Source organism: Lynx rufus, unplaced genomic scaffold (assembly GCF_022079265.1).
Source record: "Lynx rufus isolate CCGP_SWC_20201006 ecotype Redwood Valley unplaced genomic scaffold, mLynRuf1.p SCAF_40, whole genome shotgun sequence".
NCBI classification, from domain to species: Eukaryota; Metazoa; Chordata; class Mammalia; order Carnivora; family Felidae; genus Lynx; species Lynx rufus.
In genome coordinates, this window is record NW_025814857.1 from 735,414 (window position 1) to 758,591 (window position 23,178).

Consider the following 23,178-nt stretch of genomic DNA (forward strand, 5'->3'; position numbering starts at 1 on the left):
AGATCTTTAACTTTTAGGACTTCAGTTAGTTCAGAAACTTCTTTTCTCTAGAATTTTTTCCTACATTATGCCTCCGCTTTAAAAAATTCGTATTCTATATGCAAAAATCTAGAAATAATTTAATGGTTTTCTGTGAGGCAGTTGTTAAGAGCTGGGTGATTCATTTTGACTCATATTCATTTTATAATTTTTAAATCTTTTTAATTGTATGACATGCATATTTTGAGGTGTACAGATGTTATGTGTATAGCTCCACAATGTTCTAGGTAATGAATGTGTTCTAGATGTTGAGGTAGTATAAGGGTAAAGAAATGGGTAAGCAGCTTAGTAAAGTGAGAGAAGACCAGAGCCTCATTTTCCAGGAGGATCACTTTCCCTGAGCCAAAGGCAAAAGGGCACTAAGAACATAAATGCAGTAGCTTCTGAGTTGGAATTTTTTTCTAGTTGGGTTAATGCATGGCATACATTCCCATGTAAAAGCAAATGACTTACATGTGGTATTCAGTCTAGTTCAGGAGATAAGACATATGTACCAAAAAAAATCCTAAAAATGCAAAGCACTATATAATAAATATAAAACAAACGTTGACTATTGTGTCAATGCTATAATAGAAAGTAATCAGCAAATAGCATAGTAAGAATAATCTCTGATATATGTGCTCATTTTGAAAATGTACTTAGATAATTCCAATGGGATGAGATAACACACCAAATAACCAAGTCACAAATTTGTCTCAGTTCCAAAGCAGTAAAAAAGAAACTATTTACTCAGTGGCTTTAAGTCAATAGAGATGGCATAGCTTAATCATTGGCGTAAACATTTTCAAACTACCATATTCAGCCCATTGTTTACCTCCTTATTTCATGCACCCCTACCACTTTGAGATTCTGATGTACATACCTTCTACCAGAGATAAATTTAAAAAAAAATTAATGTTTATTTTTGAGAGAGAGAGAGAGAGAGAGAGAGACAGACAGGCAGAGAGAGAGGGAGACAGAATCAGAAGCAGTCTCCAGGCTCCAAGCTGTCAGCACAGAGCCTGGCACGGGGCTCAAACCCACAAACCGTAAGATCATGACCTGAGCTGCAGTTGGATGCTTATCTGACTGAGCCACCCAGGCACCTCAGAGGTAAAATTTATATTACCCATGGGTAGTGCATACCATAGGAAATAGATGAGATACTGAGAATCACTGGTGTTAGGATTCAGTGTAAAAGATATTAATCTAGAAAACCGCCAGAGGATTAGCAGAACAGAGTCACCGGACCCAAGTGCAGACGAGAGGCCCACGGAAGAGGGTAGGAAGGGCGGCGAGGCGGTGCGCGCTCCACAGACTGGCGGGAGGGAGCCGGGGCGGAGGGGCGGCTCGCCGGCCAAGCAGAGCCCCCGAGTCCGGCTTGCAAAAGCGGAGGGGCCTGACGGACTGTGTTCCGACAGCAAGCGCGACTTAGCGTCTGGGAGGTCATAAGTTAACAGCTCTGCTCGGAAAGCGGGAAGGCTGGAGGACAAAGGGAGGGTGAGCTGCGGAGCCCCTGGACAACAGAGCTCAGTTTGGCGGGGAACAAAGGCGCTCGCCAGCGCCATCTCCCCCGCCCATCCCCCAGCCAAAATCCCAAAGGGAACCGGCTCCGGCCAGGGAAATTGCTCGCTCCGCGCGAACACCCAACTCTGTGCTTCTGCGGAGCCAAACCTCCGGCAGCGATCTGACTCCCTCCGGCTGCCACAGGGCCCCTCCTGAAGTGGATCACCTAAGGAGAAGCGAGCTAAGCCTGCCCCCCCTGCCGCCGTGCACCTTGCCTTCCCACCCCAGCTAATACGCCAGATCCCCAGCATCACAAGCCTGGCAGTGTGCAAGTAGCCCAGACGGGCCACGCCACCCCACCCCACAGTGAATCCCGCCCCTAGGAGAGGGGAAGAGAAGGCACACACCAGTCTGACTGTGGCCCCAGCGGTGGGCTGGGGGCAGACATCAGGTCGGACTGCGGCCCCGCCCACCAACTCCAGTTATACACCACAGCACAGGGGAAGTGCCCTGCAGGCCCTCAACACACCAGGGACTATCCAAAATGACCAAGCGGAAGAATTCCCCTCAGAAGAATCTCCAGGAAATAACAACAGCTAATGAGCTGATCAAAAAGGATTTAAATAATATAACAGAAAGTGAATTTAGAATAATAGTCATAAAATTAATCGCTGGGCTGGAAAACAGCATACAGGACAGCAGAGAATCTCTTGCTACAGACATCAGGGGACTAATGAACAGTCACGAGGAGCTGAAAAACGCTTTAAAGGAAATGGAAAACAAAATGCAAACCACCACAGCTCGGATGGAAGAGGCAGAGGAGAGAATAGGTGAACTAGAAGATAAAGTTATGGAAAAAGAGGAAGCTGAGAAAAAGAGAGATAAAAAAATCCAGGAGTATGAGGGGAAAATTAGAGAACTAAGTGATACACTAAAAAGAAATAATCTACGCATAATTGGTATCCCAGAGGAGGAAGAGAGAGGGAAAGGTGCTGAAGGGGTACTTGAAGAAATAATAGCTGAGAACTTCCCTGAACTGGGGAAGGAAAAAGGCATTGAAATCCAAGAGGCACAGAGAACTCCCTTCAGACGTAACTTGAATCGATCTTCTGCACGACATATCATAGTGAAACTGGCAAAATACAAGGATAAAGAGAAAATTCTGAAAGCAGCAAGGGGTAAACGTGCCCTCACATATAAAGGGAGACCTATAAGACTCGTGACTGATCTCTCTTTTGAAACTTGGCAGGCCAGAAAGAATTGGCACGAGATTTTCAGGGTGCTAGACAGCAAAAATATGCAGCCAAGAATCCTTTATCCAGCAAGTCTGTCATTTAGAATAGAAGGAGAGATAAAGGTCTTCCCAAACAAACAAAAACTGAAGGAATTTGTCACCACTAAACCAGCCCTACAAGAGATCCTAAGGGGGACCCTGTGAGACAAAGTACCAGAGACATCACTACAAGCATAAAACAGACAGACATCACAATGACTCTAAACCCGTATCTTTCTATAATAACACTGAATGTAAATGGATTAAATGCGCCAACCAAAAGACATAGGGTATCAGAATGGATAAAAAAACAAGACCCATCTATTTGCTGTCTACAAGAGACTCATTTTAGACCTGAGGACACCTTTAGATTGAGAGTGAGGGGATGGAGAACTATTTATCATGCTACTGGAAGCCAGAAGAAAGCTGGAGTAGCCATACTTATATCAGACAAACTAGACTTTAAATTAAAGGCTGTAACAAGAGATGAAGAAGGACATTATATAATAGTTACAGGGTCTATCCATCAGGAAGAGCTAACAATTATAAATGTCTATGCGCCGAATACCGGAGCCCCCAAATATATAAAACAATTACTCATAAACAGAAGCAAACTTATTGATAAGAATGTGGTAATTGCTGGGGACTTTAACACCCCACTTACAGAAATGGATAGATCATCTAGACACACGGTCAATAAAGAAACAAGGGCCCTGAATGAGACACTGGATCAGATGGACTTGACAGATATATTTAGAACTCTGCATCCCAAAGCAACAGAATATACTTTCTTCTCGAGTGCACATGGAACATTCTCCAAGATAGATCATATACTGGGTCACAAAACAGCCCTTCATAAGTTTACAAGAATTGAAATTATACCATGCATACTTTCAGACCACAATGCTATGAAGCTTGAAGTCAACCACAGGAAAAAGTCTGGAAAACCTCCAAAAGCATGGAGGTTAAAGAACACCCTACTAACGAATGAGTGGGTCAACCAGGCAATTAGAGAAGAAATCAAAAAATATATGGAAACAAACGAAAATGAAAATACAACAATCCAAACGCTTTGGGACGCAGCGAAGGCAGTCCTGAGAGGAAAATACATTGCAATCCAGGCCTATCTCAAGAAACAAGAAAAATCCCAAATACAAAATCTAACAGCACACCTAAAGGAAATAGAAGCAGAACAGCAAAGGCAGCCTAAACCCAGCAGAAGAAGAGAAATAATAAAGATCAGAGCAGAAATAAACAATATAGAATCTAAAAAAACTGTAGAGCAGATCAACGAAACCAAGAGTTGGTTTTTTGAAAAAATAAACAAAATTGACAAACCTCTAGCCAGGCTTCTCAAAAAGAAAAGGGAGATGACCCAAATAGATAAACTCATGAATGAAAATGGAATTATTACAACCAATCCCTCAGAGATACAAACAATTATCAGGGAATACTATGAAAAATTATATGCCAACAAATTGGACAACCTGGAAGAAATGGACAAATTCCTGAACACCCACACTCTTCCAAAACTCAATCAGGAGGAAATAGAAAGCTTGAACAGACCCATAACCAGCGAAGAAATTGAATCGGTTATCAAAAATCTCCCAACAAATAAGAGTCCAGGACCAGATGGCTTCCCAGGGGAGTTCTACCAGACGTTTAAAGCAGAGATAATACCTATCCTTCTCAAGCTATTCCAAGAAATAGGGAAGGAAAACTTCCAGACTCATTCTATGAAGCCAGTATTACTTTGATTCCTAAACCAGACAGAGACCCAGTAAAAAAAGAGAACTACAGGCCAATATCCCTGATGAATATGGATGCCAAAATTCTCAATAAGATACTAGCAAATCGAATTCAACAGCATATAAAAAGCATTGTTCACCATGATCAAGTGGGATTCATTCCTGGGATGCAGGGCTGGTTCAACATTCGCAAATCAATCAACGTGATACATCACATTAACAAAAAAAAAGAGAAGAACCATATGATCCTGTCAATCGATGCAGAAAAGGCCTTTGACAAAATCCAGCACCCTTTCTTAATAAAAACCCTGGAGAAAGTCGGGATAGAAGGAACATACTTAAAGATCATAAAAGCCATTTATGAAAAGCCCACAGCTAACATCATCCTCAACGGGGAAAAACTGAGAGCTTTTTCCCTGAGATCAGGAACACGACAGGGATGCCCACTCTCACCGTTGTTGTTTAACATAGTGCTGGAAGTGCTAGCATCAGCAATCAGACAACAAAAGGAAATCAAAGGCATCAAAATTGGCAAAGATGAAGTCAAGCTTTCGCTTTTTGCAGATGACATGATATTATACATGGAAAATCCGATAGACTCCACCAAAAGTCTGCTAGAACTGATACATGAATTCAGCAAAGTTGCAGGATACAAAATCAATGTACAGAAATCAGTTGCATTCTTATACACTAACAATGAAGCAACAGAAAGACAAATAAAGAAACTGATCCCATTCACAATTGCACCAAGAAGCATAAAATACCTAGGAATAAATCTAACCAAAGATGTAAAGGATCTGTATGCTGAAAACTATAGAAAGCTTATGAAGGTAATTGAAGAAGATTTAAAGAAATGGAAAGACATTCCCTGCTCATGGATTGGAAAAATAAATATTGTCAAAATGTCAATACTACCCAAAGCTATCTACACATTCAATGCAATCCCAATCAAAATTGCACCAGCATTCTTCTCGAAACTAGAACAAGCAATCCTAAAATTCATATGGAACCACAAAAGGCCCCGAATAGCCAAAGGAATTTTGAAGAAGAAGACCAAAGCAGGAGGCATCACAATCCCAGACTTCAGCCTCTACTACAAAGCTGTCATCATCAAGACAGCATGGTATTGGCACAAAAACAGACACACGGACCAATGGAATAGAATAGAAACCCCAGAACTAGACCCACAAACATATGGCCAACTCATCTTTGACAAAGCAGGAAAGAACATCCAATGGAAAAAAGACAGCCTCTTTAACAAATGGTGTTGGGAGAACTGGACAGCAACATGCAGAAGGTTGAAACTAGACCACTTTCTCACACCATTTACAAAAATAAACTCAAAATGGATAAAGGACCTAAATGTGAGACAGGAAACCATCAGAACCTTAGAGGAGAAAGCAGGAAAAGACCTCTCTGACCTCAGCCGTAGCAATCTCTTACTCGACACATCCCCAAAGGCAAGGGAATTAAAAGCAAAAGTGAATTACTGGGACCTTATGAAGATAAAAAGCTTCTGCACAGCAAAGGAAACAACCAACAAAACTAAAAGGCAACCAACGGAATGGGAAAAGATATTTGCAAATGACATATCGGACAAAGGGCTAGTATCTAGAATCTATAAAGAGCTCACCAAACTCCACACCCGAAAAACAAATAACCCAGTGAAGAAATGGGCAGAAAACATGAATAGACACTTCTCTAAAGAAGACATCCAGATGGCCAACAGGCACATGAAAAGATGTTCAGCGTCGCTCCTTATCAGGGAAATACAAATCAAAACCACACTCAGGTATCACCTCACGCCAGAGTGGCCAAAATGAACAAATCAGGAGACTATAGATGCTGGAGAGGATGTGGAGAAACGGGAACCCTCTTGCACTGTTGGTGGGAATGCAAATTGGTGCAGCCGCTCTGGAAAGCAGTGTGGAGGTTCCTCAGAAAATTAAAAATAGACCTACCCTATGACCCAGCAATAGCACTGCTAGGAATCTACCCAAGGGATACAGGAGTACTGATGCATAGGGGCACTTGTACCCCAATGTTCATAGCAGCACTCTCAACAATAGCCAAATTATGGAAAGAGCCTAAATGTCCATCAACTGATGAATGGATAAAGAAATTGTGGTTTATATACACAATGGAATACTACGTGGCAATGAGAAAAAATGAAATATGGCCTTTTGTAGCAACGTGGATGGAACTGGAGAGTGTGATGCTAAGTGAAATAAGCCATACAGAGAAAGACAGATACCATATGGTTTCACTCTTATGTGGATCCTGAGAAACTTAACAGGAACCCATGGGGGAGGGGAAGGAAAAAAAAAAAAAAGGACGTTAGAGCGGGAGAGAGCCAAAGCATAAGAGACTGTTAAAAACTGAGAACAAACTGAGGGTTGATGGGGGGTGGGAGGGAGGGGCGGGTGGGTGATGGGTATTGAGGAGGGCACCTTTTGGGATGAGCACTGGGTGTTGTATGGAAACCAATTTGTCAATAAACTTCATATAAAAAAAAAAATCCATTCTGCCAAAAAAAAAAAAAAATCCATTCTGCCAAAAAAAAAAAAAAAAAAAAAAAGACATTAATCTAGTTATTGTACTCTGAATCTCAGTGCTTAGATATCTTGTCTCCCTACATAATACTATCCAGTTTTAGAGCTTTAATTGGCATTTGTAAAATATAAGCTAACAAGGTACAGAGACCTGGAATAACTTGCACATAGCTACTAAGAGGTAGAGTGGATTGTAAATCTTATAAATCTGGATTTGGTATCTATACTCTTAAAGGCTATACTATAATGCCTCTCTTGCATTTTTAATTTCGTAAGAGCTCTTTTTGAAGTATTGTTTACGAATGATAAAATTTATGTTGTAAGTGTACAATTCAATTATTCTTAGTAAATTTACAGAGTTGTACAACTATAACCACAAACTAGATTTAGAACATTTCCATCACCTCTAAAACTGTCTCCAAAACTTTGCAGTCACCATACATTCTCAACCTCAGCCCCAGGCAATCACTAATCTACTTCCTGTCTCTATAGATGTGCCATTCTGGGACACTTAATATGAATGGAAAGATACAGTATGTGACTTTTTGTGCTCGCTACTTTCACTTGGCATAATACACTTGAGAGTCACCCGTTCTGTTGTCCTTATTACTTTTCATTGATGACTAATATTCTTTTGTGCAAATACACCACATTTTCATCATTCATTATTTGATAGGTGTTTTTACCTTTTGGTTCTCATAAATAATTCTGCTATGAACAGGTCTTTCTGTGGACACATATTTTCATTTCTATTCAATAGTGGAGAATTAGAGTAGAACCACAGACTTTTATAGACAATATATGTTTAACTTTTTAAGAAACTGCCAAAATGTTTTCCAAAGAATGCTTTAGCGTTATACATTTCCACCAGGGATTTATGAGGTTCCATTTTTTCCAAATTATTGCAAACACTTGATATTTTCAGTCTTTTTTATTTTAGCCATTCTAATACACATTTAGCAATATCTCATTGTGATTTTAATTTGCATTACCCTAATGACAGATAATGTTGAATATCTTTTTATGTCCTTATTGACACAATATTTTTATTAAATATATATTTAAATATCTTTCTTATTTTCAAATTGGGCTGTTTTCTTCTCATTTTTAAGTTGTAAGAGTCAGTTATATGTTCTTAATACAGGTTATTTATCAAGATATGATTTACAAATATATTCACCCACTTTATGGCTGTCTTTATTTTCTTAATGGTGTCTTTATAAGAGAAAAAGGTTTAAATTTTGATGAAGTCCATTTTATCATACTTTTAATTTTAATTTAAAAAAATATTTTTTTTACATTTATTTATTTTTGAGAGACAGAGACAGAACACAAGCGGGGGAAGGGAAGAGAGAGAGAGGGAGACACAGAATTTGAGGCAGGCTCCAGGCTCTGAGCTGTCAGCACAGAGCCCGACATGGGGCTCAAACTCACAAACTGTGAGATCATGACCTGAGCCAAAGTTGCGTGCTTAACTGACTGAGCCACCCAGGTGCCCCAATTTTTAAAATATTTATTTATTTATTTATTCATTCATTCATTCATTCATTCATTCATTCATTTAAATTTTAGTTAACATACAGTGCAATATTGGTTTCAGGAATAGAATTCAGTCATTTGTCATTTACATACAACACCCATGGCTCATCACAAGTGCCCTCCTTAATACCCTTCACCCATCTAGCCCATCTCCAACCCACCTCCCTCCATTAACCGTCAATGTGTCCTCTATCATTAAGAGTCTCTTGTGGTTTGTTTCCCTCTCTTCTCTTCCCCCTACTTCCTATATATTTATCTGTTTTGTTTCTTAAATTCCACATATAAGTGAAATCATATGGTATTTGTCTTTCTCTGACTGACTTATTTCGCTTACCATAATACCCTCTAGTTCTATCCACGTCATTACAAATGGCAAATTTTCATTCTTTTTGGTGGCTGAGTAATATTCCAGTGTGTGTGTGTGTGTGTGTGTGTGTGTGTGTATACCTATATATGTATATACACATATATACATACACCACATCTTCTTCATCCATTTGTCAGTTGATGGACATTTGAGCTCTCTCCATGGTTTGGTTATTGTTGATAATGCTGCTATAAACATTGGGGTGCATGTACCCCTTCAAATCCGTATTTTTGTATCCTTTGGGTAAATACCCAATAGTGCAATTGCTGGACCATAGGGTAATTCTAACAATAGTGCAATTGCTAGATCATAGGGTAGTTCTAATTTTAGTTTTTTGAGGAACCCCTTTTTTATATAGCTCACACTTTTGGTGTTCTAAGAAATCTTTGACTCAAGTTTACAAAGATTTTCTACTATAGTTTTTTAGAAGCTTTAGCTCTTCAATTTTGTTCTATGTTCCATTGGAGTTGATTTTTGCTTATGATATAAGGTAAGAATATTTGTTCATTTTTTTCTGCACGTAGATATCAAATTCTCCTGGCACCTTTTATTAAAAAAACTATTTTTTGTGCATTGAATTGCCTTGGACCTTGGTCAACGTCAGTTGACCACAAATGTGGAAGTTCATTTCTGCACTTTCTATTCTTTTCCTTTGATCTATATTGTCTGTCTTTAGACCAAACCCATGCTATATTGATTACTGTAGCTTATTGGTATGCTTTGCAATTGGGAAGTGAAAGTATCCACAGTTATTTTCTTTTTAAATACATTTTGCCTATTCTAGATCCTTTGTATTCCTGTGTAACTTTTAGGATCAGTTTGCTACTTTTACAAAAAGAAAAGCTTTTGAGATTTTGATAAGGAATATGTTGAATCTATGATCAATTTGGAGAGAATCTTAATGATGTTAGGACATCTATAAACATAGAATATCTAAAACCTACTATTTGCAATTAAAAACAGTCTTGCTTCTTGCTTTCCATTTTTTATGTTTTTAACTTTTTTTGCTTGCCTAAATTTTTAAACAGCTTTACTGAAATATGATTCACATGTCATATAATTTACCCTTTTAAAGTATACAACTAAATATTCTCCAGTATATTTACAGAGCTGTGCAGCCATCACTAATATATAATTTCAGAATACTTTAGTTGCTCTTAAAAAGAACCGCCAAAGCGATTAGCACTCACTTCCCATTGTTTTCCTTCTTAGACTGGTTAAAATCTTCAGGAAAATGTTTAATAAGAGTGGACATCATTGTCTCGTAAATGATCTTAGGAAGAAATAGACTTTCATCATAAAGTATGGTTCTAGATGTCGATTTTTCACAAATGTTCTTTATCAATTGAGAAAATTCCCTTTTGTTTCTAGCTTTTTGAGAGTTTTGGGTCATGAATGGGTGCTGAATTTCATCATCCTTCTGTTTCCCTTCAAGTTATTCTTTACAGAGCTGCTAGAATGATCCTAAAATGTTAGATCAAATCACCGTTCTACTCAAAATCATGCAATAATTCCACATTTCATTTAAGGTGAAAACCAAAATATCTTAAGGAGGGCCTTATACTATATAGTCCATTTCCCATAGTTTCCTCTTTAAATTTATCTTTTATTAATCTTCCCTCTTCATCTGTCCACTATAGCCACAATGGTCTAGTTGCTATTCCTTAAATACTCTGGGAAAACTTCAACCTCAAGGCCTTTGCATTTGTTACCCCCTCTATTTCGAATGTTCTTCCTCAAATTGTCTACAAGGCTCATTCTCATTTCCTTCAGATCATTGCTCAAATACTCAGTGAGGTATTCCCTGAACACCCTATTGAAAATTACAATCCTTCCCCAATACTATCTATTCACATACTATATTTCTTCCTGAGGCATATTATGTTTTAATATACTATGTATGTATGTATGTATGTATGTATGTATTTATCTATCTATACATACTTTATATTTTTTGTTTTCCCTCTACTCAAATGTAAGCTCTAAGAGGGCAGCACTCTTGGTATGTTTACTAATGTACTTACATTGCTTACACTAATACCTGGCACAAAGTAGGTGATCAAAAAATATTTGATGACTACATCAAAGAATCCAGAAACTTTTAGTCAGCTCTAGGACAGGCTTGTTGGATGATTTGGGCAATTTCCTTCCCTTCTGTTTCATCATAAGTGAAACATCTGAAGGGATAATACTGGATGTTTTCAGTAAGGCTCTTTCTGCTCTGAAATTCTAGGAAAGAGGCTATATGCCCAGTTAAGATAATAAGTTGAGATATTATGCTATTAAGGAATCAAACTAAGATGCTATTCAGGGGTGCCTGGGAGGCTCAGTCAGTTGAGCATCCAACTCTTGATTTCAGCTCAGGTCATGTCCCAGGGTCGTGGGATAAAGCCCCACATCGGGATCCATGTTCAGCATGGAGCCTGATTAAGATTTTCTCTCTCCCTCTGCCCCTTTCCTCTTCTTGTGAGCTGTCTCTCTCTCTCTCTCTCTCTCTCTCTCTCTCTCTCTCTTAAATTAAAAAAAATGCTATTTTGCCTGGAATGCTAAAAATGCCTAAACCCTGTCTGCCCAGTGTACACCTCGTCTCTACAAGATCACCATAGAAATATATGGTTTTAGGAGAGAAAACTCATTCATTAATTAATTCACCAATGGATATGTATTGAATATCTACAATGTGCTAGGTAATGTGCTAGGCTCCTGGAGCACATGAAAGAGAAAACAAGACAAAAATCCATAACCTTATAGTAAGGAGAAAAAATGATGATAAATAGAAAAAATAAATTATATGGCATGTTATATGTTAGGTGTTATGGGTAAAGAAAGAGCATGGTAAGGTTTACTAACCACAGTGTAATAGTAAACTGAATGGAGGTCAGGGTGGGCCTAATTTAGAAGATAATTAAACAAAGACTTGAAAGAGGTATGAGGGTATACCAAGTGCAAAGACCATGATGTATGGGAGCCTGGCATGTTGAAAGAGAAGCAAGGAAGCCATTGTGACTAGAACAAAGTGAACAAGGGAGGGAATTATAGGACATAAGCTGAAGAGAAACAGAAGACAAAGTCATATGGGGTACCTGGGTGGCTCAGTTGGTTAAGCATCTGACTCTTAATTTTGGCTCAGGTCATATCATGGGTCAGTCTCCTTGCACTGACAATGCAGAGCCTGCTTGGGATTTTCTCTCTCTCTCTTTCTCTCTCTCTCTCTCTTTCTGTCCCTCCTGTGTGTGCTCGCTCTCTCTCTCTCTCTCAAAATACATAAATAAACTTAAAAAAAAGAAAAAAGAAGAAGACAAGGTCATACAAGACCCTATAAGCCATGGCAAAGACTTTGGATTTTAGTCTATATAAGATGAGGAAACATTAGAAGGCTATCGTGCAGAGAATATACTGTAAGGGCAAAAGGTTACAGGAAAGAGACTAGCTAGGAGGCCATGGAAGTAACAAAACTTTAACTTTTTACTGTGGTGGAATAAAAACCAACTGTTGAGGAGCAAAAGGTAGGGACAAGGGAGCCAGAATGCTGCAAAGCAGTGAAATGAGGGCAGTAATGTAGGGTTTTGTGTGTGCGTGTGCGTGTGCACATATGAATGCACACGTGTAGGGCTAAAAGAGCTTCCTTTCTATCTGTATCTTTCACTCCCAAAGAAAGGCATTTCCTGGACTTCCTCTTACAGGAATTTCTGTCTTGTTTTTGCATAGGAATCAAAGCAAGCTAAACCTTGGAGTGGAACTGAATCCCTATGATCTGAATGTCACATTTTGAGGGGTCTCTAACCTTTCTTGAAAAGAAAGACTAAAGACTATTTGCTATACAGTAGATCTTTAGGACTTCTTCAACTTGAAAAACTGAACCTGAGTACCCTTTCACTAAAATTTCCTCATTCCCTCCCTACCACCATTCTTCTCTGCTTCTATGAGTTTAACTATTTTAGATTCCACGTATGAGTGAGATCATATAGTATTTGTCTTTCTCTGTCTGGTTTATTTCACTTAGCATAATGTCCTCTAGGTTCATCAATGTGGTTCAAAATGGCAGGATTTCTTTCTTTTGTTAAGGCTGAATAATATTCCATTGTATGTATATACATTTTCTTATCACTTGTTGATGGACACTTAGATTGCTTCCATGTCTTGGCTATTGTGGATAATGCTGTAATGAACATGGGAGTGAAGATATCTGTTTGCAATCCTGATTTCAGTAACTTTGGATATATATTTCCAAAAGTGAGATTTCTTGATCTTATGGTAATTGTATTTTTAATTTTTTGAAGAACCTTCATCATACTGCTTTCCATAGTGACTGCACCAATTTACATTCCCACTAGCAGTGCACAAGAGTTGCCTTTTCTCCACATCCTCATCAACACTTGTTATCTCTTGTCTTTTTCGATAATAGCCTATCCAACAGGTGTGAGGGGGTATTTCATTGTGGTTTTCATTTACATTTCTCTGACGATTAGTGATGTGGAGTACCTTTTTACATAACTGTGTCCATTTGTATGTCTTGGGAGTAATGTCTATTCAGGTCCTTTTCTCAATAAACAATACTGTATTGTTTACTTTAAAATTTGCCAGGTGGACAGGTCTTATGTTAAGGGTTCTAGTCACACAAAATAATAATAATAATAATAATAATAATAATAATGATATGGAAGGAAACTTTTGGAGGGGATGGATATTTTTATGGCATAGACTGTAGTGATTAGTATATTAGCTTGGATATTGCCAGGGTGCTTTCTGCTGCAGAAAATCTTGAAAAGGTCTTGAAAGTTGTAGCAAAGTAAAGAGAAGGAAGAAGGGAACACAGTATAACATGGGATGTCAGAGAGCATTAGGGTGTGTTTAAGAACCAATGAAAGGAGCACAGCATAATCTGGGTTGTGAAGTACTCTGCCCTCACCAACATCTGCTTTCTCCTCCCTCTCTGCTATGTGCCTAGGTAGGATGTGCAAGAAGTGTATGGAAAGGAAGATAGAAATGTTATGAATCAGTTCCACTCCTAATCAGAAATCAGATGCCCTTTGCATCTTGCTTTTATAATCTATTTGTTGTGGTCTTATTTGCCATGTCCTCAGGACTGCTGGGTAGACATAAAGTAATTTCCCCTTGACATTACTCACAAAAGACAGTGTCTTGGAAATACTAATATAAGTGGAAAGAAGGAACACAATTTTCTTTATTAAACCGTCATGGAATATTTTAAGTATCCAACACAAGGAACAGGTTTCACAGTGAAATAATGTTTTTCTGTGTGTCAGATCCTTTGAATTATGAAACCTTCTTTATGCCTTGAGAATAAAGAGTGGATTGATGGAATATTGCAGCCTGACTTGAAAATTAAGCCTTTGTCCAAGACACATGAAAAATTTTGTAAATATTAAAGGGATTAGTTAGATCTTCAAGGATACTTGCCATCTAGATTCAACCTCTTACTGTTTTGTTGGGAGAACTAAAAATAAGAGATGGATAAGTACTTGTTGAAGAGTATACACTTGGTTTTTACCTTTTAGTCTAGAATTCTTGCTAACATACACATGAACATGTTTTAGTTATCCTGCTCTAAGCAATATCTAGTATTGCTCCTCTGAACATTTGTGAAGGGTTACATATTCATCAGGTTTAACAATTAGGATTGGAAATGCTGTCCAGTTGGTCACCTAGAGCTCTAAAAGGATGGCATAGATTGAACCCAGTATAACCAGGAAACAGATTAGCTAGAAATAACTCATCAAAGCTAGGCTCCAAAGAATTCTGACTTTATGCTCTGCAGGTCTCATTTCTACATGGAAGGCTACTACCTAGGCCAAGGAAAGTTAAGGCTCAAAATTCTGTAAAGAGTCTTTCAGGGGTCCCTGGGTGGCTCAAGTTGGTTGAGCATCCAACTTCGGTTTGGGTCATGATCTTATGGTTTGTGAGTTTAGGCCCACATCAGGCTCTGTGCTGGTAGTGAAAAGCCTGCTTGGGATTCTCTCTACCTCTCTCTACACCCCTCCCTTGCTGACACATGCTCTTTCTCTCAAAATAAATACATAAACTTAAAAAAAAGAGCCTTTTGGGTTTTCCATGAAGAGTATCATATAATCTGCGAAGAGTGAAAGTTTGATTTCTTTGCCAATTCATATGCCTTTTATTTCTTTTTGTTTTCTGATTGCTGAGGCTAGGGCTTCTAGTACTATGTTGAACAACAGTAGTGAGTGTGTGAGTGACAAACATCCTTTGTCATGTTCCTGACTTTAGGGGGAAATCTCTCAGTTTTTCCCCTTTGAGAATAGTAGCTGTGGGTCTTTCATATATGGCCTTTATAATGTTGAGGAATGTTCATTCCATCCCTAATTTCTTGAGAGTTTTTATCAAGAAAGAATGCTATATTTTGTCAAATGCTTTTTATGCATCTATTGAGAGGATCATATGGTTTTTATCCTTTCTTTTATTAATGTGGTGTGCCACATTGATTGGTTTGCGAATATTGAACCAGCCCTGCAGCCCACAAATAAATCCCACTTGATTATGGTGAATAATTATTTTAATGTACTGTTGAATCTGATTTTCTAGTATTTTATTGAGAATTTTTATATCCATGTTCATCAGGGATATTGGTCTTTAGTTTTCCTTTTACATGGGGTCTTTGGTTTTGGAATCAAGGTAATGCTGGTTTCGTAGAATGAGTTTGGAAGTTTTCCTTCTATTTATGGTTTTTAGAACAATTTGAGAAGAAAAGGCATTAACTCTTTAAATGTCTGGTAGAATTCCCCTGGAAAGCCATCTGGTCCAGGATTCTTAATTGTTGGGAGATTTTTTATTACTGATTTAATTTCTTTGCTGGCTATGGGCCTGTTCAAATTTTCTATTTCTCCTGATTCAGCTTTGATAGTGTGTGAGTTTCTAAGAATTTGTCCACTTCTAGATTGCCTAGTTTATTGACAAGAAATCAGAGGAGAAATCTTAGAATAGATTATTTATGCAGAATAGTGCAGGAGAATGAATATGTGGGCATTGCAAATCATACCCCATTCAGATTTTCATTGAGGAATCCATGCAGTGTCTTTCACATGTTGTTCCTATTAAGAAACATGAGGTGTTTATGGGGCACCTGGGTGGCTCAGTCGGTTAAGCATCTGACTTTGGCTCAGGTCATGATCTCAGCTCAGGTCATGATCTCACGGCTTGTAAGTCGAGCCCCATGTTGGGCTCTGTGCCAACAGCTCAGAGCCTGGAGCCTGCTTCAGATTCTGTGTCTCCCTCTCTCTGTCTACCCCTCCCCACCTATGCTCTGTCTCTGTCTCTCAAAAATAAATAAACATTAAAAAATATTAAAAAAATAAAGCATGAGGTCTTTAGACTTAACCTCTGAGGTTTTTGGTGTCCTCCATTACCTTCATATTTTGTTTTCCTGACCAGTTTTTTGTGTGTGTGTGTGCATGCGTGTGTGTGCACAAGAACATGCAGTATATGTTCCCAAGAGGCATCTCCATCAACAAAGTTATAGCAGTTGCTGTGAGCAGCAGAGACATCTTTTGTACCTGTTCATTATCAAGATAAAGATATTCATCTCTCCTTCCCAGTGTAGTCTTTACATTGGTTAACTCACTCTATAGGCTGCTGATAAGAATTATTTAACAAATAATTAAACTGCTATCAAAGAGTAAGTCAGAATCTTGTGTTTTAAGCCTTCTTTGAGAGGGAGGGTTGGCTGAGGGAACTCAGCTAAGGCAGATAAGTTATATGTGTTTTTCTAAAGGTGGTAAGGTGGGATTCAAATCTGATTTAAAAATCTGACTACTGAATGCTGCTTTGAGTTGCTGTTTGGTTCAATTAATTCATCCCTTGTGTTCATAAAGACTTCGATCTCAGTGAACCTAAATAAATGAAATCCCATTATTCTTAGGGGCACCCCATTGCTGGTGAGTGGGAACTCAGCTCTGCGATTAATACTGTTCATTTTTGCTTAATCTAATTTTCTTTTCTCCTTTGTGTTAGATTAACAATTCATGCTGAGTGCCCCATGCATTTGGAAGATTTTCCTATGGATGTACATGCCTGCCCACTGAAGTTTGGAAGCTGTACGTATTGTTTTTCAGTTTCTGTTTACCTGTTCTTCTGAAAGGAAACTGAGTATTTCCTATTCTGTCCCCTAGTAGTTTCTAAAGCTGAAACCTTTAACCCAGGCCAGTATGGGAATGAGGAAAGGGAGTGGTGTTCAATAGTACTAACTAATTAGGAGGAGGAGACTTAGCTTTTAATAGAGTTTTCTTTCTAGATAGCAAATATTATCTCACTATTTCAGATTCATTTCTATCATTAGATTGAAACATTAACATCTGTTTCCTAAATTGTCCAGAAGATAGAGCAAGACAGAGCTAATATATTGTGATGGGCACTGAGTGATGTATGTAAGTGATAAATCATTATATTGTACACCTGAAACTAATGTTACACTGAATATAAACTAACTGGAATTTAAATACATACTTGAGAATGAATGAGTAAATAAATGAATAATTAACAAAATTAGAGTATAGTAGCCACTTCCTAAGGACAAGATATCCAAAAGGAAATGTGTTTATATTTTTGAAATGCCTTTTCTACCTGCATCTTATAGAGTTCTATCTAATTCTCTACAGTAAATGGTAGATAGAAAGAAAGAAAATCTGGAGATTTTCTCATTTTTACAGAGTATTGCCTTTACCAGTAACTGCAAATCTGACAGAGAAATGAGTAGATACATAGCCCATTTTTAAATAAATTAGAAAAATTAAAATTGAATAGAATTTGAGTGTAATTCTAAGAATTTCAGAGTAAGTTTCATATAGGGAGTCATCTGAGCAATATATCAAGGTCTGTGTTGATTGTGTCTAAATTAAATTTAACTCTGTATTTTAAAGTAGAAAGAGCATTTGAGAAGACCCAAGTAATTACATGTGACATATTTTTTCAATCATTGTCAAATACTTATAGATTGTCTCTTTTGTGCCAGGCTCTATTGTAAGAGTTTGGAAAACATCCATGAATAAAGCAAAGACCCTGTCTTTGTGGAGCGTATTTTATTTTATTTTTTTTTTCAACGTTTTTTATTTATTTTTGGGACAGAGAGAGACAGAGCATGAACGGGGGAGGGGCAGAGAGAGAGGGAGACACAGAATCGGAAACAGGTTCCAGGCTCCGAGCCATCAGCCCAGAGCCCGACGCGGGGCTCGAACTCACGGACCGCGAGATCGTGACCCGGCTGAAGTCGGACGCTTAACCGACTGCGCCACCCAGGCGCCCCTGTGGAGCGTATTTTATAGAGGAGAGAGTGATGGTGGAAGATAAAATAAAAAATGGATTAAAAAGTAAAGTATAAAGTATGTTGTAAATTGAAAATAACCATGGGAAGACCTAAAATTTTTGCAGAATAAGGGGAATTAGTCATGTCTAGGTGGAAGATAGGTGTTGCCACTGAAATTTAAAGTAGGGATTCAGCATAGGCCTCTTTGAAAAAGTGAGCAGAGATTTTAAGAAGGTAAAAGCATTAACAGTGCAGATATTAGAGGAAACTGTGCTCTAGGTAGAGAGAACAACCAGGGATAAGACCCTGAGTCAGAAAAGTATCTGACTTCTTCAAAGAAGATTGAAGTGTTCAGTATAGTATATAGATACAGTAAAGGGGAAAGCACTAGGAGAGTATGAGATCAAAGAAGAAGACAGATCATCTAGAGTCTTTTAGGACATTAAAGGGCATTGAATTTTACTGAGAGAAAATGAAGAGTGATTGGGATATTTTGAACAAAATGATTATATTATCTGACTTATGTTTTAATAATTGTGGATACTCTGTTAAAATATAAGTTGGGAAGAATAGAAGAAGGAAATCCAGTTAAAAGGTTATTGCAATAATTCAGATGATAAATAATAATGGCTCATGAATAACTAGAAAACCTAGAACTGTAGAAGCAATGAGGATTGAAAGACAAAAATTCTGGAGAAAAGGTAGAACCTCTCATAAATGAATTTGTGACCTGCAGCTTATTCATTCTTTATGGTACCTGTCTATTCTAGCCATTGATTGAAGCTTAGAATTCATGTTTGGCCCTAGGCATAGGGCTGATGCTAGATGATAGGGAAAAAAAAGCAATTGTTTAATTGGCACACAGAGCTAAAGTGATAAAAATAGAGATCTAGAAGGTCTCAAATTCTTGGCCGATGTCCCTGTCAATACAATTGCTGACTTTTTGAATATGCATAAATCATAAGGCCAAATAAAAATATGAAAACCTCTGAAATGTAAAGCTGGCTTTCCTACAGTCTCCCAATGCTATAAAAAAGAAGGCATGCTAGGCTATCAATTTACAACCCCAGAGAAACTATGTCCTAGTTACAAGGGAACAGCAGGGACATACATCAAGTTTAACCAAAACTATAACCCAACTCAGTCTCTTATAGGATTAAGGTAATATTTATCCTAAACTATCTGCTTAGAAAAGGAAAAAATGAAGCCTCTCTGGTATAAGTTAACATCATATGAAAACTAAACAATTTTATTATATAGTGTCTGGAATTCAATAAAAAAAATCATTAGGCATACCAATAGGACTATATGACCTAAAACCAAGATTTTAAAACAAAACAAAAAATAAATAAAGGGGGAGGGGGAATATAGAATAGGTCAACAGGTGACCCAGATATCAGAGTTTGTAGACAAGGACTTTTAAAAACTATGCTAAAAAACAAAAACTATGGTTAATATGTTCGAGGAAAAGGAGAAAAGATGAATATAAGAGATAAAAGAGACAAAACAGAATTTCAGCAGAAAATTGGAATCTATAAAGAAGAACAGATTAGAAATTACTTATGGAAAAGTACATATGCAAAATTCAGAATTCAATGGATAGATTTAAGAAGCAGAAGACAGGATTGGAGAATTTAAAAATGGATAAACAGAAAATAGCAAAACTGAAGCACAGGGATACAAAAATACAGAAAAGAGTAAGAAACATGGGACACAGTAAAATACGTTGTAATGTGTAATTTTGCGGAAGAAAAATGGAGAGAAAGGAGCAAAAGTAATAGTTACATTCAGGCCAAACATTTTTAAAGTTATCAATCTAAACATTCAAGAAGTTGGTAAGCACTAAGGAGGACAAATACAAAGAAAACACTGATTCTAAAATTTATATAGAAATGTAAAAGTGTAAAAAATAGCTAGGCAATCTTGAAGAAGGAGAATAAAGCTAGAGAACTTACAATCAAATCAAATCTAATACCAGATATCAAGACTTATTTTAAAATTTTAAAACTACCTGTATATTCTAAAACTGTAGGTATTATTATTGGAATGATAGACAAATAGACTAATGGGACATAACAGAAGTCCAAAAGCAGAAAGAAAGGGAGAAGGAAAGGGAGGCTGATAGGGAGGGAAGGAAGGAAAGAGAGAGAAAGAAATCTTGACTTTTATCTCTCATCATGCACAAAAATAAATTTCAGATGGAATGTAGATATAATGTGAAAAGGTGAAAGGTAAAACAATAATTTTTTTAGAAGAAAATATAAGAGAATATTTTCATGATCTTTGAAGAAGTAGAGATTACTTAAATGGGACATAAAATATAGCTGATCACAAAGGTAAAAGAGGATGAATTAGAATATATTAAAAATTAATACATTCTGTCTATCAAAAGACAATGGTAAAAAGGCCAGTCACAAGGTGAGAGAAAATATGTGTATTGCATATACATGACAAATGACTCAAATCCATAATTATTTTTTTTATTTTTTAACGTTTTATTTTTTTATTTTTTTAAATTTACATCCAAATTAGCGTATAGTGCAACAATGATTTCAGGAGTAGATTCCTTAGTGCCCCTTACCCATTTAGCCCATCCCCCCTCCCACAACCCCTCCAGTAACCCTCAGTTTGTTCTCCATATTTATGAGTCTCTTCTGTTTTGTCCCCCTCCCTGTTTTCATATTATTTTTGTTTCTCCTCTATTATATTCATCTGTTTTGTAGTCAGAAACCTCAATAGAAAAAAAAAGTGTTGAATAGGCACCTTGTAGAACACTTTCCCAATCACACACACATATAAAATGATCCACTATATTAATCATCAGGGAAATACAAATTAAAATCCAGAGGATACCATTCTACACCCACTAGAATAACTAAAATGAAAAAAAAAAAGGTTGTAAATGTTTTATGAATAACATATAGTATATAACACTTTTAGGAATTTCAACTTTTCTTCCTTAATCCCAAATGTGGGTGAGGATATGGAACACAACTATACTCTCATGCACTGTTAAGAGGAATGTAAATTTGTACAAAAGTTTTGGGAAATTGGTGGTTTCTACTAGTACTAAACATATACATATCATAGAACCTGGCATTTCTAGTCCTGAGTATATTTTTAAACATAAATCAGTATTTATATCTACCAAAAAGCATACAATGAGTGTTCATAGCAGAGCTATTTTAGTTGCTCCAAACTGAAAACTACTCTAATATCTATCAGAACAGATACAAAATCTGTGATATATTCACACAATAAAATACTGTACAATGACAGATATATTACACTCAACAACATGGATGAGGTTATAGATTTAATTCTGAGCAAAAGCCAGACACATAAATGTATTATAGTGCACGATTCCATTTATATCATATACAATATCAGGCAGAATTAATCTGTGGTATTAGAAGTCCTTAATATATGGGGCACCTGGGTGGCTCAGTCGGTTGGGCCTCCATCTTCAGCTCAGGTCATGATCTCCCAGTTTTTGTGGGTTCAAGCCCCACTTGGGCTCTGTGCTAACAGCTCAGAGCTGGAGCCTGCTTTGGATTCTGTGTCTTTTTCTCTGCCCCTCAACTCACACTCTTTCTCCATCTGTCTCTCAAAAAATGAATAAACAGTAAAAAAATTAAGAAGTCCTTAATATTTTATCTAACATTGCTATTGATAATATACCCAAACTTCTAACATATTAAACTATGGGATTCAGGAATAGGAGTTGGAATTCCTAAAAATCTTACACATTAAATGTTATTCATAAAATATTTCCAACCTTCATGTTCCTTAGTCATTAGTATGAATATCCAAATTTTTTTTGAATAAATAAGAAATGTAAGTTTAGAAGTAGTAGCAAAGACCAGTAGTGTATAAAAGATAGTCAAAATCTGGAAAATACCAGCAAATCTTATTATATACTGTTTGAATAACAAGATTTTCTTTATTTCTTAGCAAGGTAAGCAGCACTACACAGAATCAAAAGTCAAAATTACCAGTTTAAGGGTTTACTTTGCTTCTCAAACTTATTCTTGAAATAACACCCACAGAGTTTGTATATTTTATGCTATGCATATAATATAGACTTATTAACGTATAATTTGTAAGAAAGACTCACCATTACCAGAATACAGGGCCACAAACATATATATACAATAAGGAAAATCAACTGATAAGATCAACATATACTCCTGTACTGATATGTGGAATTTTCATAATCTTTTACTCAATGTGCCAGCATTTCCTGCTCTTGCTTTTAACTTGACATTAGTGGATTCCTTCAAATCAGTAATATCTGTATGTCCATTGTTAAGCTTTAATTCTTACAGGAGAATTATATTACTTTTTCTATTTTGCTCATTTCAACTATTTTTATCAGTATTTGATATTCAGAAAGTATATAAATTTTCTAATAAATGCCAGGAAGGAATTCCCACATAGAAACAATAGTCAGGATAGTGGTTACCCATGGTGCAGGCTGTGCTTAAACAGGGACACAAATAGTGCTTCTGGATGCTGATTATATGGAATATAAGTCTGGTGTTCAGAAAAGATGACTGGAGATCTAATTTAGGTATCATTTAAAGCCATAGGCTGGAGGATATCACTAAGGAAATGACTGTACGTAGATAAAAGTATCAAGAGCTGTATCTTCAGTCACTATAACATTTAAAGACTACAGAGAAGAGAATAACACAGTAAATATGGAGGAGAAGACAGGTAAAGTATTAGGAATCTTATTGGAACATATTATCCTGGAATCCAAAGAGAGTGCATCAAGAAGAAAAGAGTAATTTAAATTCTTTTTTTTAATTTTTTTTTTAAATTTTTTTTTTAACGTTTATTTATTTTTGGGACAGAGAGAGACAGAGCATGAACGGGGGAGGGGCAGAGAGAGAGGG

The 23,178-nt window shown here is 37.0% G+C and overlaps 1 protein-coding gene across 1 annotated transcript in view; it reads left to right on the forward strand.

Annotated features, from left to right (window-relative positions):
• Positions 1-23,178, forward strand: part of GABRA3 (gamma-aminobutyric acid type A receptor subunit alpha3) — a 214,033-nt gene that overhangs the window by 121,304 nt on the left and 69,551 nt on the right. Inside the window, exon 5 of the mRNA XM_047097768.1 lies at positions 16,990-17,072. Within this exon, the coding sequence (XP_046953724.1) occupies positions 16,990-17,072 (83 nt within the window). The remainder of the gene's footprint in view (positions 1-16,989; positions 17,073-23,178) is intronic.